This window comes from Maylandia zebra, linkage group LG14, assembly GCF_041146795.1.
Source record: "Maylandia zebra isolate NMK-2024a linkage group LG14, Mzebra_GT3a, whole genome shotgun sequence".
Classification (NCBI taxonomy): Eukaryota; Metazoa; Chordata; class Actinopteri; order Cichliformes; family Cichlidae; genus Maylandia; species Maylandia zebra.
The window spans coordinates 10,078,276-10,092,963 of NC_135180.1; the positions used below are offsets into that span (position 1 = coordinate 10,078,276).

At 44.4% G+C, this 14,688-nt stretch overlaps 1 protein-coding gene across 2 annotated transcripts; it reads left to right on the plus strand.

The window, feature by feature from the left end:
* Positions 1-1,625: 1,625 nt before the first annotated feature.
* On the plus strand, positions 1,626-14,465 carry gap43 (growth associated protein 43). Of its 2 annotated transcripts, none has more exons than XM_004567025.5 (3): positions 1,626-1,975; positions 8,539-9,166; positions 13,136-14,465. In XM_004567025.5, exons 1-3 carry the CDS (start codon positions 1,946-1,948, stop codon positions 13,213-13,215), a joined length of 738 nt encoding a protein of 245 aa, XP_004567082.2. In that variant the 5' UTR covers positions 1,626-1,945; the 3' UTR covers positions 13,216-14,465. The 2 variants fall into 2 exon arrangements, with proteins under 2 accessions (XP_004567082.2, XP_004567083.1); XM_004567026.5 differs by having other exon boundaries at positions 1,634-1,975; positions 8,539-9,157.
* Positions 14,466-14,688: the final 223 nt, after the last annotated feature.

Below are 14,688 nucleotides of genomic sequence, written 5' to 3' on the forward strand. Positions count from 1 at the left end.
TGTGGAAAAGTAAAGCAGGGCAGAGTCATGCATACTCAGCAGAACCCTGCATTACTACAGTATCTGTGTCACTGGCCGTGGTTTGCCATGATGACACATCGTGATGATGTAGGATGGCCAAGTAATGGTGCTAGATTTTTTTTTTTTTGCCTTCCCTGTGTGGCAGCAGTGACCACCGAGAAGGCTGAGGCTCAGCGTTGCAGGTTAATGATTTCCCTTCAGTGAACTGCATGTGGAATAATCCTGTAAAAGAGAAGAATAGCAAAGCGCAACCCCCCCTCAGGTCTTCTCCTCCTCCTCTTCCTCTTTTCCCTGCCTCCCTATTCCATCCCTGGCTCAGTCTGTCTCCCCCGTGTTCTCCATCCCTCCCTGCATCCTCATTGTGTCTGTAGCATCTGCTGGTGCTCGCCGGTGTCAGAGCGGGGGTGGGGACTCTTCTGACACCGCTGTGCGTGTCTGTGTGCATTATGAAAGGCAAATACAGAGTGTGGGTGTTTGCATGACCATGCGCCTGCAAGCCTCACTGTATTGGTAATGGCTTGAGATGTGATTCTAGGGATAATGCATGCCTAGTGCCTGCTTATTAAGCCCAGAGTGTGTGCAAATGTGGACACAGAGGGAGGAAAGAAATGCAAAACAAAAAAAAGGGGTGAAAAAAAGCAGTTTGCTTCTCCTGCTTGTCTGCCACACCCGGCCTTCTTGCTTCCTCCTCCTACCTTCATTCCTTCCTTTTTTCTCTATGTCTATCTCTTTCTCTCTCTCTCTCTCTCTCTCTCTCTCTCTCAGACACACACACTCCTCCTCCTCTGCTCTTCGAGTCTATCTGCTGGTGTTTCCATGAGAACAGAGAGCGCTGGTACGGGGAAGCGAAGGGAAGGGAAGGGGGGGGTGGGCTGGCGGATCGGTGGTGTGGGGTGACGTGTCCTAAAAGCAAAGAGTGTGTGTGTGTGTGTGTGCGTGCGTGCGTGCGTGCGTGCGTGCGTGCGTTTGAACGATCATCACTGCTCTCTTTCACACGTCTATCCTGGCCAAGAGCTGCTCCCTGACTGTGCCAGAAAACATGCTTTTGGCATTGCTGTGGTAATTTGGAAACAGGGCTCCCGGGCTTATAATGCTGATCTGAGATCCAGAGTCTGTAACACTCCGAGTCTGAGAGGGATTCTGAGCAATCAGAGGAGGCAACTTCCAGTTGGGAGCCACTTAACAAAAAGAAAAAGAAGAAGAAGAAAAACCTCCTTAAATGTTATAGAAAGGGGAGGGGATAAAGTAGTGAGGCTATGTGGGTGTTGAGGGCAAAAAAAGAGAGACAATGAAACGGCTGAAAGAAAGATGTATCAATAGACCAAACTGAGGGGAGGTATCCAGTCATTTATTAAGGGAGAGGCTTTTTTAGGGTGGGGCCGCAGCTTTTGCTGGAGCCAGGCTGTAAGGGAACAAGAAAGAGGAGGAGGAGGAGGTGGGTGAGAAGATGTAGAAGAGAGGAGTGCCGATCTAAAAGAGGTGGTGGTGGTGGTGGTGGGGGGGTCATCACTATGAGTGAGAAGAGGACGAGGAGGCGGAAGAAGAAGAAGGAAAGGAGGAGGAGGAGGAGAGAGAGCGAGAGGGATGATGGAGCGAGGAGGGAGGCAGAAGGGAGGGGTTTAAAGGGTGGGCTCGCAGTCATTGTCAGGCAGCGAGTAAGAAAGAGTGAGAGAGTCGCACCCCGGCAGACTGACGGGAGAGCGCGTGTGTGCAAACTGGGATGAGTAAATGTACTGGGCGGCTTAGCTGTTGATACAGCCAGAGAGAGAAAAGAGAGAGAGAGAGCGAGTGAGCGAGAGAGTGTGTGTGCGCGCGAAAGCGAGCGAGAGCGAGAGAGAGAGAGAGGGAGAGGGTGAGAGAGAAGTGAAAGGGAGAAAAAAGGGAAGAAAAGAAGCAGAGAAGAAAAAGGGAGGATACTACAACTATGCTGTGCTGCATAAGAAGAACCAAACCGGTAAACTGCTCTGATTTGCTTTATCAATATTTTTCAGCTTCACCTCAGTTCTGAACTTTGTGACTGTTGGGTTTGTTTTTTAGTTTTGTCTTTTCTTTTCTTTTTTGCCAATTTTGGTGAGATTAGGAGGCACGAGGTGGGATTAGCCAAAATGTTGGTGTAATTTTCTGTGACTTGAGGCCTGACTTGTCTTTATAGAAATCTATCCACGGAGCACAGACACGCCTAGTTAATGTGATTATCCTGCATGAATGGATGCTGCCACAATGCCTCTCAGACCTCACACCGTACTTGTAGAAAGGCAGCAAGAATGTAATGTGATCCTGGGCCGACGGTATTCCCTCTTATTGATTAAGTGCTTGAAAAAAGTGAACTATTACTGAATGGCACTTGATAGATTATGTATTGTCTTCAATATCAAAGCTGAAATACTCTGATTTATCCACTAAACCCAATCTCATCCACCGGCGAGTGATGCTTTAGATAAATGACAGTTTTCTCTTAACCTACGCCTTAAACAGGGGCAGGGGAGAGGTCTAGGTATCTTCTGTATTAGTCTTATGTTAAGCAGAAGAAGTGGGTGACAGAGGAAAGTGCATCATTTCCACAGTGTGAAGGGGGGAAAAAAGGGTGGGGTACTGACTGAGTGAGCAGCTCCATCATGTCAGTGGCCTCGAGGGGGGAATACAATGGGAATAAATGAGCATAAATGGATTATCATAGCCCTCCAGCTTTTTGAGTGGTTGCTGTCAATGGAGGGTTCTATGAAGTGAGCACTCATTTAAAAGGGTGTGAAAGGGTGGTGCTGGGTACCCGTGGCCAGTCTTGTCCCGGCAGTGAATATGAAATGAAAGAAAGGTGTTGCACTGAGGTAGCATTTCAGCAGCTGTCGCGGTGGTTCTGCATGTGATCGCGGGCGATGCTCCTGCTGCTATCTCAGAACTGATTAGGGTTTTTATCAGAGCCATAACACGCTGGATTCCGATGGCACTCTGATTGCTTCTTAAATGTCAGCCCGGATGAGTCATATTAGCTCTGGCAGAGAGAGAAAAAGAGGAAAGAAAGGCTTGCCAGATGAACTCCATGCAGGTGGAGCAGGATGCAGGGAGAGAAAGAGGGAGAAACAGAAGCAGGGTGGTGCACATGGAGCTAGATGGAGGAGGGGGGAAAAGGGAGAAGACGCTGATACAGAGGTGAAACAGGGATTGGGACAGGGAGTGGAGGCTGTGAGGTATGGGGCATGGGCGGGGGGGTGGAGGTAGGGAGAGGCATGAATGCAACAAAGCAGAAAGGTGAAGATGGAATGAAACTAGATGGCTGACTACAACTGGCAGATATGTGGTGGAGCGAGAACGTGGTGATGGTGGTGGTGGTGGTGGCTGGAGTAGGTGAGCAGGCGCGAAGATGAGAAAGGGAGCAGCACGAGGAAACATTGAAGGAAGAGAAGCCGGCACGCTGCACACTGCAGCCATGTGGGTGAGGCACTAGCTTTTTTTTTTTTCCTACGGAAGGCTGTCGCCGCCTCAAGCGTGCACCACAGGGGAGGGTAAAAAAGAAAAAAAAACGTCCTCCCAGCCTACAAGCACTTATCTTCGTGCTCCTGCATTTGAGCATAAATGAATCCGGACAGACTGCGCGGTCTTCACGGATGGATGAGCAAAAAGCATGATTTTCTGCTCTGGAGTATGGCAGCGTTGCTGTGGGGTCCCGCCATTGTGGAGTGTTAAGTGCTGTTGCAACATCTCCACTATATGGGAGTGGCTACGGGCACCTAGTTTAAGTCCCATCTGCCTCCCTCGCTTTTTATGCAGCTTTACAACAATATTCAGCTCTCACCTCAACATCTTGAACCCAGTTCCAGGTTGTGCTTATAAGCAGAACTTAAGCAGAATCAAATCCCGCCCAAATGAGCTATTCCTCTAACACTCAATTCTCCATCTCTACTTCTTATCACACGTCACCACTAACACAACCACCACCGTGCGCAACCCTTGCCCTTTCCCTCAGGCATCACCTTCTTTTCCTCTCTCCTCTACCCCGTCTCTTATCTGGTTACCTATGGATACAGTGCTCACTCATTTGCAGTGTGTGACTGGCTGCTCTCTTGCCCAGGTCACTCTTGAAAACAAGGTTTTTAGTCTCAACTGAGACTTTCCTCTGCTTTAGGCTGTAATAAAGAAAGAAAGAAAGAAACATATATATCTCCAGCCCCCGATGAGATCAGTGGCGATTGCAGAGCCTTTGTTCAGCCAGAGAGCTGATGTAAGTGAATTAAAGGCTGCTCCAGAGGACGTAATGAGGCCGGCATATGGCTGCTTATTAGTTGCTGTGGAGCATCTTTTCCCGGGCCATCGTAGAAGAAACAGTGCATCCTTTACGGCTGCTCATCAATTCACCGTCAAAGGAAGAGGAAAAAAGCGTGAGAGGAGGGAGAGATGGCGAGAGACGGCGAGCGGGGGCTGTGGCAGTCACCACCTGAGCCCCCCTCTCCTCATCTGCAGGAGATAGCCGGCTAAAAGGGTGTGGTGCTCCGCTGTGCCTATGTGCGTGTATGTGTGTGTGTGAGAGAGGGAGAATGAGTGGGTAGCAGTTTGCTCATGGAGAGTGAAAGACGACAGGGAGAGAAAGAGGGAGATATTCAGCAGTTCCAGACAGCAGTTCAGTCTTTGCTGTCTGGATGGCTCCTGCAGGAAAGCAGACACGGCCACAGAAATCACGCCGAAGACAAGATAGAGGTGCCATTGCAGAGAGAAACGTGTGCCACCGGCAAGGGTGGCTGACAGTCTCTCTCCACCTGCTCGGTGGAGCTGTGGTAATATGACAACTGCTCGGTGGAGTTTTTCCATTTTATTTCAAAGAGTGCCAGTGCGCTATACAGTCTGTTTTATGACTTCTAATTTTATTACATACAAGCCTCCCATATTAAAGTGCAGCTGCACCTGTTGGCTTGGCGATAATAAAAAAAGGGGTGTCTGCAAAGCAAGCATCTCCATTATGCATGCAAATATTACCTTTAATATTTCTCTCCTCTTTCGCTTGAGGCATTCAATGCTGGGTGAAGTGGAGAGGCAAATAATCTCAGGACTTGAATGGATTGCAATAGTAATAGTAATAATATTAATAAGTAAGAAAAACCCCAACATTATCATTAGACAGCATGCACGAATGCATTAGTGTGAGTTGCGGTCCGATGGCACTAACCTCGCTGCTTCCACTGTGTCTTCCCCTCCCCCCCCGCCTCCTGAAACAAGTCCCTAATGGCACTCTAAATGAGGCAGTGGGAAGGTGGTGGATTGTTACTTGTGTCACCATTGGGGGGATGGTGCGTGTGTGAGTGTGTGGTTATGGATAAAGCCATTGACTGTGGGGTGTGGTTCTTACAACAGCCGGTGCCCACCCAAGGACAGAGGCGGGCAGGGAGAGAGGCTCAGACTGCAGCTGTAATAGACACATCCAGCCAGTCAGATAATGCACTGAGCGCATTTCACCATGTCCATTTATTATCTTTGCAGACAAATCCGACAGAGAGGGTGTGTGTGTGTGTCCTGTGGTGAATGGCACTCTTGCATTTTGATAACCCGTGAACTAGATTCTCTCGTCACAGGTCAGCTGCTTTTATAGCACAGTGTCAGTTTATCCTGGAGCAAGCCTTTTTAATGTTGCTACATCATACTACAGCTAATATAATTGCACAAAGATTGCATAATTGCTGGCTTCATAATCTTGCAAGAATTGCACTATTACGTTGCAAACATTCCACATTTTCTTGGAGATTAAAAGCAGTTTTTCAGCGGTTAAAGTAGTGTATCTATGGCAACCAGAACGACTGTGTGCAAATAGCAAGCACTGCAGGCTAATTGTAGTAAGCCATTTGACTAACTCATAATGCAAATATGTTGTCTCACTGCAAATTAATCAAGGAAGAGTTTAAACAGCCACTAAGTCTTGCCTTATTTATGAATGGAGATGTGCACCACATAGATGCCGGGTGCAAAAGCGCCTGCAGGGAGGGTACGTGACCGGGGTTCAATTACCGGTCAGAGGCTTCAAGGTGCAGGTCTTAAATGATGTGCAATGATGCTTCTGTTTGGGATTTAAATACAGTGCAGGCAAATGTCAGCTGTGCTGGGTCAAGTAATCTTTGGTTTTGCATCTCAGAAGTGAATCCATGAAGAAGAAGAAGAAAAATCACAGCACGGCATTTTTTTATTTTTATTTTTTTAAGGGTGATGCACACACAAGTATCAATAATTCAAGTGATGACGCTCCAGCTGTGGTCAAACTGTGATGGTGATGCTTCTTCCTGTCTTCGTACCACCAGATGAGATCATCTGGTGCTCCTCTGGTATTTTATCACATTTCCCCAACCTCTAACATAAATGACATCGCTCTTCTGTTCCAATAATGATGTCATACCCCTTATTCCCAAACACCCTTCATCCATCGCTTTCTCTTTCTCCGTCTGACTCACTGAACCCAGCCAGTAAGTAATTCTATTAAGAGTTAAGTGCTCGGGTCAGATTTTTGGCAATTGTAAGCACCTATGAGATCAGACACAATAAAAGCCCAATAAGTCACTGGAGACGTGCATATTATTAAGAGCAGAGGGTGTGGTGGTGGTGGTGGTGCTTTGTCTGCCTGCTCTCTGTTCTGCTGAAGTTTATTTCCACACCCACTGGCCGGTAGCTTGTTTAGCTCCAGTTCAGATTTTAAATGTGAATCACTACATTTAAGTGTGTATTTCATTTATCTGTCTTATAATTTCACACTGCACAATATTACTCTGGAAGACTGTGTATATTAACCCGAACCCGGGGGAATAAAGGCGGAGGAGCTGAATATACCAATACAGCTGCACCTTGCCCTCGCTGCTCCAATATTGCACTGACACACTGACCCTGAGGAAGACGTGTTGATTTAGGGCCTCGGGGTCTTAAATCACTCCACACAGATGTGATCCCTCACACAGGCTGTCCAAGTCAAAGCTCATATCCTACATAATGACACACTGGGAGACCATACATAGGGGGTGGATGCAGAGGCAGGAAAGCTCTTTCCACCCAGATTCATTGGCCTTAAACAAGACGTTGCCAGATCTCGGTGACACAGACATTAATGTAAGCACATACATTTTACCCCTTTGCCCCCTACCGCCACACCCTGCCGCTGCTACCGTTGCTTCATCGCATCCCTGGCTTTTCCATGCTGATTACTCCACCTGATTTACGAGTTCCTATTGGCCCGCTCCCCCCGAGGGGTCAGGCGCACTGCCAATCAGGGTGACATATAGTCTTTCATAGCACCGAACAGCAGACAGGCTCTGTGATGAGTTAGCACTCTGGTTGTCAAGGTAACCTTTGATGGTTGGGAGGGGTATGGCAGTGAATGGTGAGGAGATTGTAGCAGGGAGCTCGTTCCCTAGCAGCCAGACACGGAGCTGCTATATACTGTACCCAGAGAATAAAGATTGGCTCCGATTTTGAGCACTGCTCATAATTTTGAGGATATCATTAGCAGAGACTGCAGGAAAGATTAATGGATGCCACGGAGAGCGTCTACATTTAAGTTTAATTATTCACTAAATCTATTTTCAGGGTTATTATCAGGAGGACAATATCAGCCTCATGCCTGGGTTGAATAACTGCAATAAATGCCCGGAGACACTTGTCACAACCTAAAATCACAGCGCCTTGGATTTATTATGTGGAGACAATAAATCTCCTCACTCTGGCACGTGAAATGATAAAATGCTGTAGGGTCAAGCTAAGCCTTGATACCTGGAAGGACCAAAATAAATAAAAAAATAAAAAAATAAAAAATAGATTGTGTTGTTTTCTCACTTTGTTTTTCCATTTGGTATAACTGATGCTACACAGTCTGCATGCTGCTTGACGGTTTGTGTTCTTTTGCTTCATTACACTTATTCACGTTCATTTGAGGCTTTCGATTGGTTCCAACACCTGCGAGAGAATATTTTACCTTGATTTGTTTGCCTATTCATTTGGAATGTACTGATTCATTTTGTGTTGCCACTTTCAGTGCTCATCATTCATTCCTTTATTTGATTTGATTTCTTTTCATTAGATTTATATGACTCATAGCACAACCCACTATTTGATGGACAGCTTTGGATCCAGTAACCGAAGGTAATATCAAGGAAAGACTTTCAATATTACCCTGTCTCCTGTCCTACTCCTAACTCTGCTCCTCATCTCATCCCGCACTTTTATTCTAAACATGTCCTGAAATTTTAACCTTTTCCCAGCCTATGATTGTCATGTAATGGTTAGAAATATATATATATTTATTAAGCTTTCCCATTTCACGATATACACTTTTTTCTTTTCTTGACTTCTGACCTTTCAGTTTGACTATTTTTTACATACTTTAGCAAACAGAAATAAAGCATGCCTTCTCGTGATCAAGCAGCATGCCAACAAAAAGAGGGATAGACACACACAAACACAGCAACAACTGGACACTAGCAAAATAAAGACATTCAGCGCAACCTTTTCAACTCTTGCAGTAAATGTTAACCTGGTATGTTGTCTATCGCCTGCCAGGTGGAGAAGAATGAGGAGGCGGACCAGAAGATTGAACAGGATGGCACCACCAACAAACCCGAGGACAAGGCCCACAAGGCTGCCACCAAAATACAGGCCAGCTTCCGTGGACATATAACTCGGAAAAAGATGAAAGACGGAGAGGAGGAGAAAGAGGGTGACAGTCCTGCTGCTGCAGAGGAGGCAACAGAGGGAGGAGAGGAGGCAAAGAAAGCGGAGGGAGAGGAGGCACCTGCTAAGCAGGATGAAGCCGCAGGAGAAGAGGCTAAGAAGGAGGAAGAGGAGACAAACCAAGCCAAAAGCCCTGTGGCAGACAAGCCAGCTAACTCTCCAGCAGCTGCTGCCACAGCAACGTCTCCTGTAGCGGCCGCCCCGGCTGCTGCGTCTCCCACGGCCGCCGCAGCGCCCTCTGAACCCAAGAAAGAGGAGCCAAAAGCGGAGGAGAAAGCTGAGGAGAAGCCCAAAGAGGTGGAGGCCCCAGCCAAGAGTCCCACCACGGCCACAGCTGAAGAGAAGAAGGAGGAGAAGAGCGAAGAGAAAAAGGAGGAGGCCAGACAAGCCGACGTGCCTGCTGCTGTCAGTCCGACAGCTGAGAAGGAGGAGCCTAACCAAACAAAAGGTAAACAAGGTATGCAGAATAGGAGAGAGCTCCATGTGGTCAGGAAGAAAGGTTTACCAGCACATTCTCACTTATGCACATGTTCGTGAGGGCAGTGAGTTCAGGGCTAAAAATAGTTCCAGCCACTTCCACCAATCAAAAAGCAATTACTTACTGTAAATATAAAATCGAGAAGAATAGGTGAGCTTTTACACAGTCTGCTTGGCAGGCTCCACAGGACATAGCCGCTTGGTGTGTCTTTGGGATTTAGAGATATTTGGCAGTGCTCCACCATTCACTGGTTAACACAGAGACACAGCTCAATATAAGATTAGACAGCCTTGTAGCTCAGCCTCTGCAAGATGAAAACTCCATACTGATTAGACAGAGGCCGGCATAGAAAATGATAAGCACTGGTCAAGAGTGTGGTACACACTGATATTGTTATACTGGGAATGATCAAAGCTATTGATAAAAAGCAATGTGTTGTTTGCATAATGTAAAAGCAGCATGAATTATAAATCACTGAGGTTAATAAAGCTCTCAGATGCCTTCACACGAGGTGTGATATATTAACCTGACTGCTACCATAGTCATGAAAAACGGTTGTAATGGATGACCCAGTTAAACTTCTTTTTTTTTTAAAGTACATCACGTTAAACTATTTGGTAAAAAAAAAGTCTTCCAGCACTGTCATGTGATGTCCAATTACAGCAGGAATGTGGACCTGAGAAGAAACTGGAGATTAAATGATATTATTCCACTGATACAACACTGTCACAAGATACACTTGACATGAACTCATATTTCTGGTCCAAGGACTCTCAGACTGGGTCAGACAGGTAGTTAATGGAGCATGCTCAGTCTGGAGCTGGTGGGGGCGTGAGGTGGGAAACACACACACACATGCATACACCAACTGGAGAACTACACAGAAAGTAGGTCACCTAGGCAGCACTGTCTCCCTGTTGTCATAGTTACCACCTCGATGGGATAGCTGGCCTGCATGGAGCAGTGCGGGTAGAACAGGTGCTCTGATTTAAATGAATGATTAATGATCCCTACTGGTCACGATCCGCACTGGGGAAGTCTGCCATAAACAAACACTACTTGACAAAGATCTGCTTATTAAGAATTCACTGCTGTCTACAATCTGCTTAACTTACCAAAGTGACTCAGAGACCAAAATTAATATTTATGACCAAATCGCTCAGTTAAGGTTTGTTGCACACAGAAAAGAGTCACATCCACAAGGATGATGGGTACTCTATGAGGCGGTCTCTATGTCACAAATTCTTATCGAATTCCTGCACTTATAGAGCACTTCTCTTACATTAAAAGGTGGCAACAGATTCATTAATAATGAAAAGAAATAGTAGATTAATTTGGAAAACTAAAAAGAGGAGGCAGGAAAAATAAGTTAAAAACATTAAAGAAAACACTAGAACTTAACTAGAAAAAGTAACAAGTAGTAGAAACAGATTCTCACTATAAACAAGCCATCAGTGATGTTGGACTGTCCAGATGTAGTGACTCAGAGACGATATAGAAAGATGATTTCTTTATTTGATAAAGCTGACTCTGTAGCGTTTTCAGTGGGATTAATGTTTCGTTCCTCATCCAAGTGACTTCTTCAGTCTCCACTCCAGACTGAGTCAGATGTATTTTAGTTTTTGTTTTGGCACAGCGAGCAGCAGTGAGCAGGGGGATTTCAGGGTGCTACTGAGTGAAAACCCTAGAGTGACATAAGGTTTTTATATGTATCTAGTGAATTCTAACTCTTTTTTTGGGAAACAGAGCATTGAAGCTGTTAAAAGCAGATTATAGACTATATTAAATAATAAACACATAAACAAGCTGCAACGTACCTTTAATGAAATATATATGCAGATGGAGACTTAGATCAGAATCAGTTGTAACACCAGATATGTGGTTCTCAAGAGCTCATTATAACGCTAAGAGTTGGGTGTCATCTGCATAGCAGTGAAATTAATACCATGCTTATGGATATTGGCACTTTTATCAGCTTTTTTCAGATATGAACATGTTTACATTCAAAATCCGATTTATCTGGACTTACCTGCTTTACATCTGAATGAACGTCCTGGTCGATTATGAGACCACAGTCTAACCAGATCAGACCTATTAATGTTTGCCCAGCACTTTTAAAATGACACAATATCTGAAAGCAGGCTGTCATATTAAGACAGGCTTGTACATCATTAGAAGTCCTCTCTCACATCTTTGTGAATGGCTTGTGTTAGTAGAGCGTGCCCTAAACTACATTAACGTACATATAATAGCATTTTATCTCATCAACTCTGATTGTAAATCCAAAAAAGATTAAAAAAGGATGCCATTTCCAGTTCAGTAGAGATTTCAATCTCTCTTTGAGAATGAGGGGTGGCACTAGCTCTCTCTGATCTCAGATTTTAGTGACAATGATGGAGAAAAGCAACCATTCAAAAGTGTGGTTACACTTCACTTGAGTCAATGGTCACAAATGCAACAAGTCTTTTGCTGTGTGGCTGTTTTTGTAACTCTCCTGCATATGTTTCAATGAAGCTATGAGAACCATTTATGTAAAACATACCTCAGTGCGAATGACAGAATTTAAAGCTGGCGATGTTATCAGTCTGAAAAGAGCTTTTGCGCTTCATATTTTTTCTGCCATGATCTCATTAGTCTTATTTACTAAAGACTAAGAGGTCAGTGAGTAGAAATGATGAAACACTTATAAATGTTTGTTTCCCTGTCTGCAATCTTCATACACAAACCCAGCAGCAAAGCTAAACTGTCACTTCAGCCGGTAACTGGTGTATGAAAGTGAGCTCGCGCTGATGTCAGACACAAGAAATGACGGGCTTTGGCTCTGTAAATTGGGTGAAATTGGATTTGCATCGCACAGTTCAGTGGCTGTAGTGAAGGACATTCTCAAATCTGTCACAGTGGCTAACAAGCTAATTATCTCTTACCTGGAAGATCTGCCATGAGTCATGCTGTCTTGAGTCACACACACAATCGCGCATTAGTGCAGACACCGTTGCCCCACTTCTCTCTTTCCCTCCCTCCCTCGCCCTCCCACACACAAACACACGCACACACCAGGAGACATGCACCCTGGTCTCCATTGCAATGATATCATTCCTTGATGTCTCCTCCTAATAAAAGAATATGATCTCATCGGGGTGTGACATCACCCCGATGAGATCACTCGGATAACGAGTTTGGGCAGGAACAACAAAGACCCCAAAATCAGTGTTGCTCCTGCATAGTGCAAGAAGGTCTTTATTAAGTATAAATGAGAATGTCTTTGCTTTTTTGGAGCTAAAAAGCGCACCAGCTACAGGATTATTAAAGAAGGATATTATGATTTAATGTTGAAAAATATAAAGTACCTGAGCAAGAATCTCATTAGCATTTGCTTTGTGATGTATCACGGATTGCTACTCAGCAGTGTGCACCTCTTAGCAAGTTATCGTTGCCTGCTATCATAGTGCAGTGCACTCTGGGCATCACACTGTATCAGATGTGACAGGCCAAGATGCTCCTGTTAGCTTTGTGATGCCCGTTCAAATGCTTCATGGGTCCATTAGGAGCAAGCTCTTCTTTTATTATTTACACAGTCAGTGCGGGCTTCAGACATGCTCTCAGTTTAAGTGGAGCTGACACATTGTGAACAACACAGAATTCCATGTGCGAATAATTTTTTTGAGAGGGAAGATGTGAATATTTTGAGAATTTCCGAATGTTACATGGCTTTTTTTTTCATATAGAGGGTGAAATATTTAAAACATCAAAAGTTACTGCTCATGAGTGAAATCTTTGAAGCTCTGTATCTCAGGCGCCCCAGACAGAGCTTTATTACTCTACTCGCAATGTAAAACCACCTCTCCACCTCTCCTCTTCTCTTCTTTCTCCACCCTCCTTTCATCTATCCCGCCCCAAACCCCTTCTCTCTACCCTTACACCCTCTACCCCACCACTTCTTACATTAAGATGCTGCAGAGGAGTCTAAAGGAGAGGAGGCCACCCCGGCAGATGCAGAGGCGGAGGCCACCGAGTCCAAGGATGCTTAAGGCTAAAGTCTAACTTAATGAAAGCAGAATTAAAAGTATGAAGAATACCACAAAAACGAAAAATCTAAAAAGGTTGCTCTTGCCTTCTCAATGTGAAGGCAGTCCGTTTCTATTTGTTTGTCATTTTTTGTGTGGCAATGATTTTCTCATGTTGGGGGAGTTTCCAGCGTGAAGTTTTTTGGCTCAAGCTAACACTGTACTATGCGCAAGTGATGACGATGCTGACGACGACGGTGATGATGATGTTGATGTTGCTGATGTTTATGAAAAGCGACTCTTACCGTGATGGTGATGATGTCGAGGTGGATGATTTCATTTGGTACATCTTCACTATTTGATGTAAAACCGGGGGTGGAATGAACGCTTCCAACTGGATATTTACACATTTAAAATTTCAAAAAAAGAATGCATTGCCAATGCGCCGTATTGTATTTGCATTGTAATGCACTTTCTTTCTTCAGACACATTTTGCAAATGAAATCCGTATTGCAAATGCACGCACAAAAAGACAACCAGGTTTATAAATGCAATTCATGTTTTCGACACGATCCAAGTGTACTGAGAACACAACAAAGAGGTAATGTACTGACACACTGAATGGATAATAGAATGTATGATTAAATGTGTGACATTTCCAGTTGGGGCAGCTTTATCCTGAATCCCAAAAACAATATTTACTCAACTTTCTCTATTCTGCTTGAGTCATTCAAGCTTGGTTTACACCCCTTTTACAAACTCTGTATACTCACAGTTACAGTAAATAAAGGACCTATTGCCATTTAAATGATGTGATCATATAATAAAAACTCTAGAAATCAACTATATTATTGATGTAACTGGCTCTTACATATTACAATTTGTGCTCTGCCAACCAAACGTGAGGCCATAGCATGAACCATTGAACCAGATGCATGATGGGAACTCTCCCTCTGAGAGGAACTTTTTCGCAGTCACAAAAAACTTAAGAGGTGTGGCGGCTTCTTTTTTGATGTCTTTGGTGTTGTTATGACAGTTTATATGAATTGGAAAAATACTCTTGCACTGATGTTACAAAAAAAGATTAAGAGAAAAATCAAACAAATGAGCAAACAACAACAACAAAAAAATTTCCTATGTTCCAGTGAGTGCAATGTCCAGTTTCAATCTTATCGAGGAGTTCAAACTTGTGAGAAAAAAAAAAATGAAAAAAATAAAAAATGGTTTCAATGTCTGTTTTCAAAATAAAGCAAATGTGCCAATTACCATCATAAGCTGTGGAGTTTGTTTAAAGCCTGATAGAAACATATTGTCACTTTGAAACACCCGGCAGTTTCCAATAATCATGCTTATTTTCCACTGAATCCATCACGAAACCACACATGTGTGGTTTTATTATAACTCTTGCCCCATGACAGTTGGGATAGACTGCAGCGCCCGCCGCGACCCTGAAGTGGACTAGTGGAAGAAAATGAATGGATAGTATTCCTGTAAGAT

Excerpts from the sequence above, each read along its gene's own strand:
- gap43 (XM_004567025.5), top strand. The coding sequence starts at position 1,946 with ATGCTGTGCTGCATAAGAAGAACCAAACCG. Across the intron at positions 1,976-8,538 it reads GCATAAGAAGAACCAAACCG|GTGGAGAAGAATGAGGAGGC; the intron begins GTAAACTGCTCT and ends ATCGCCTGCCAG. Across the intron at positions 9,167-13,135 it reads CCAAACAAAAGGTAAACAAG|ATGCTGCAGAGGAGTCTAAA; the intron begins GTATGCAGAATA and ends TCTTACATTAAG.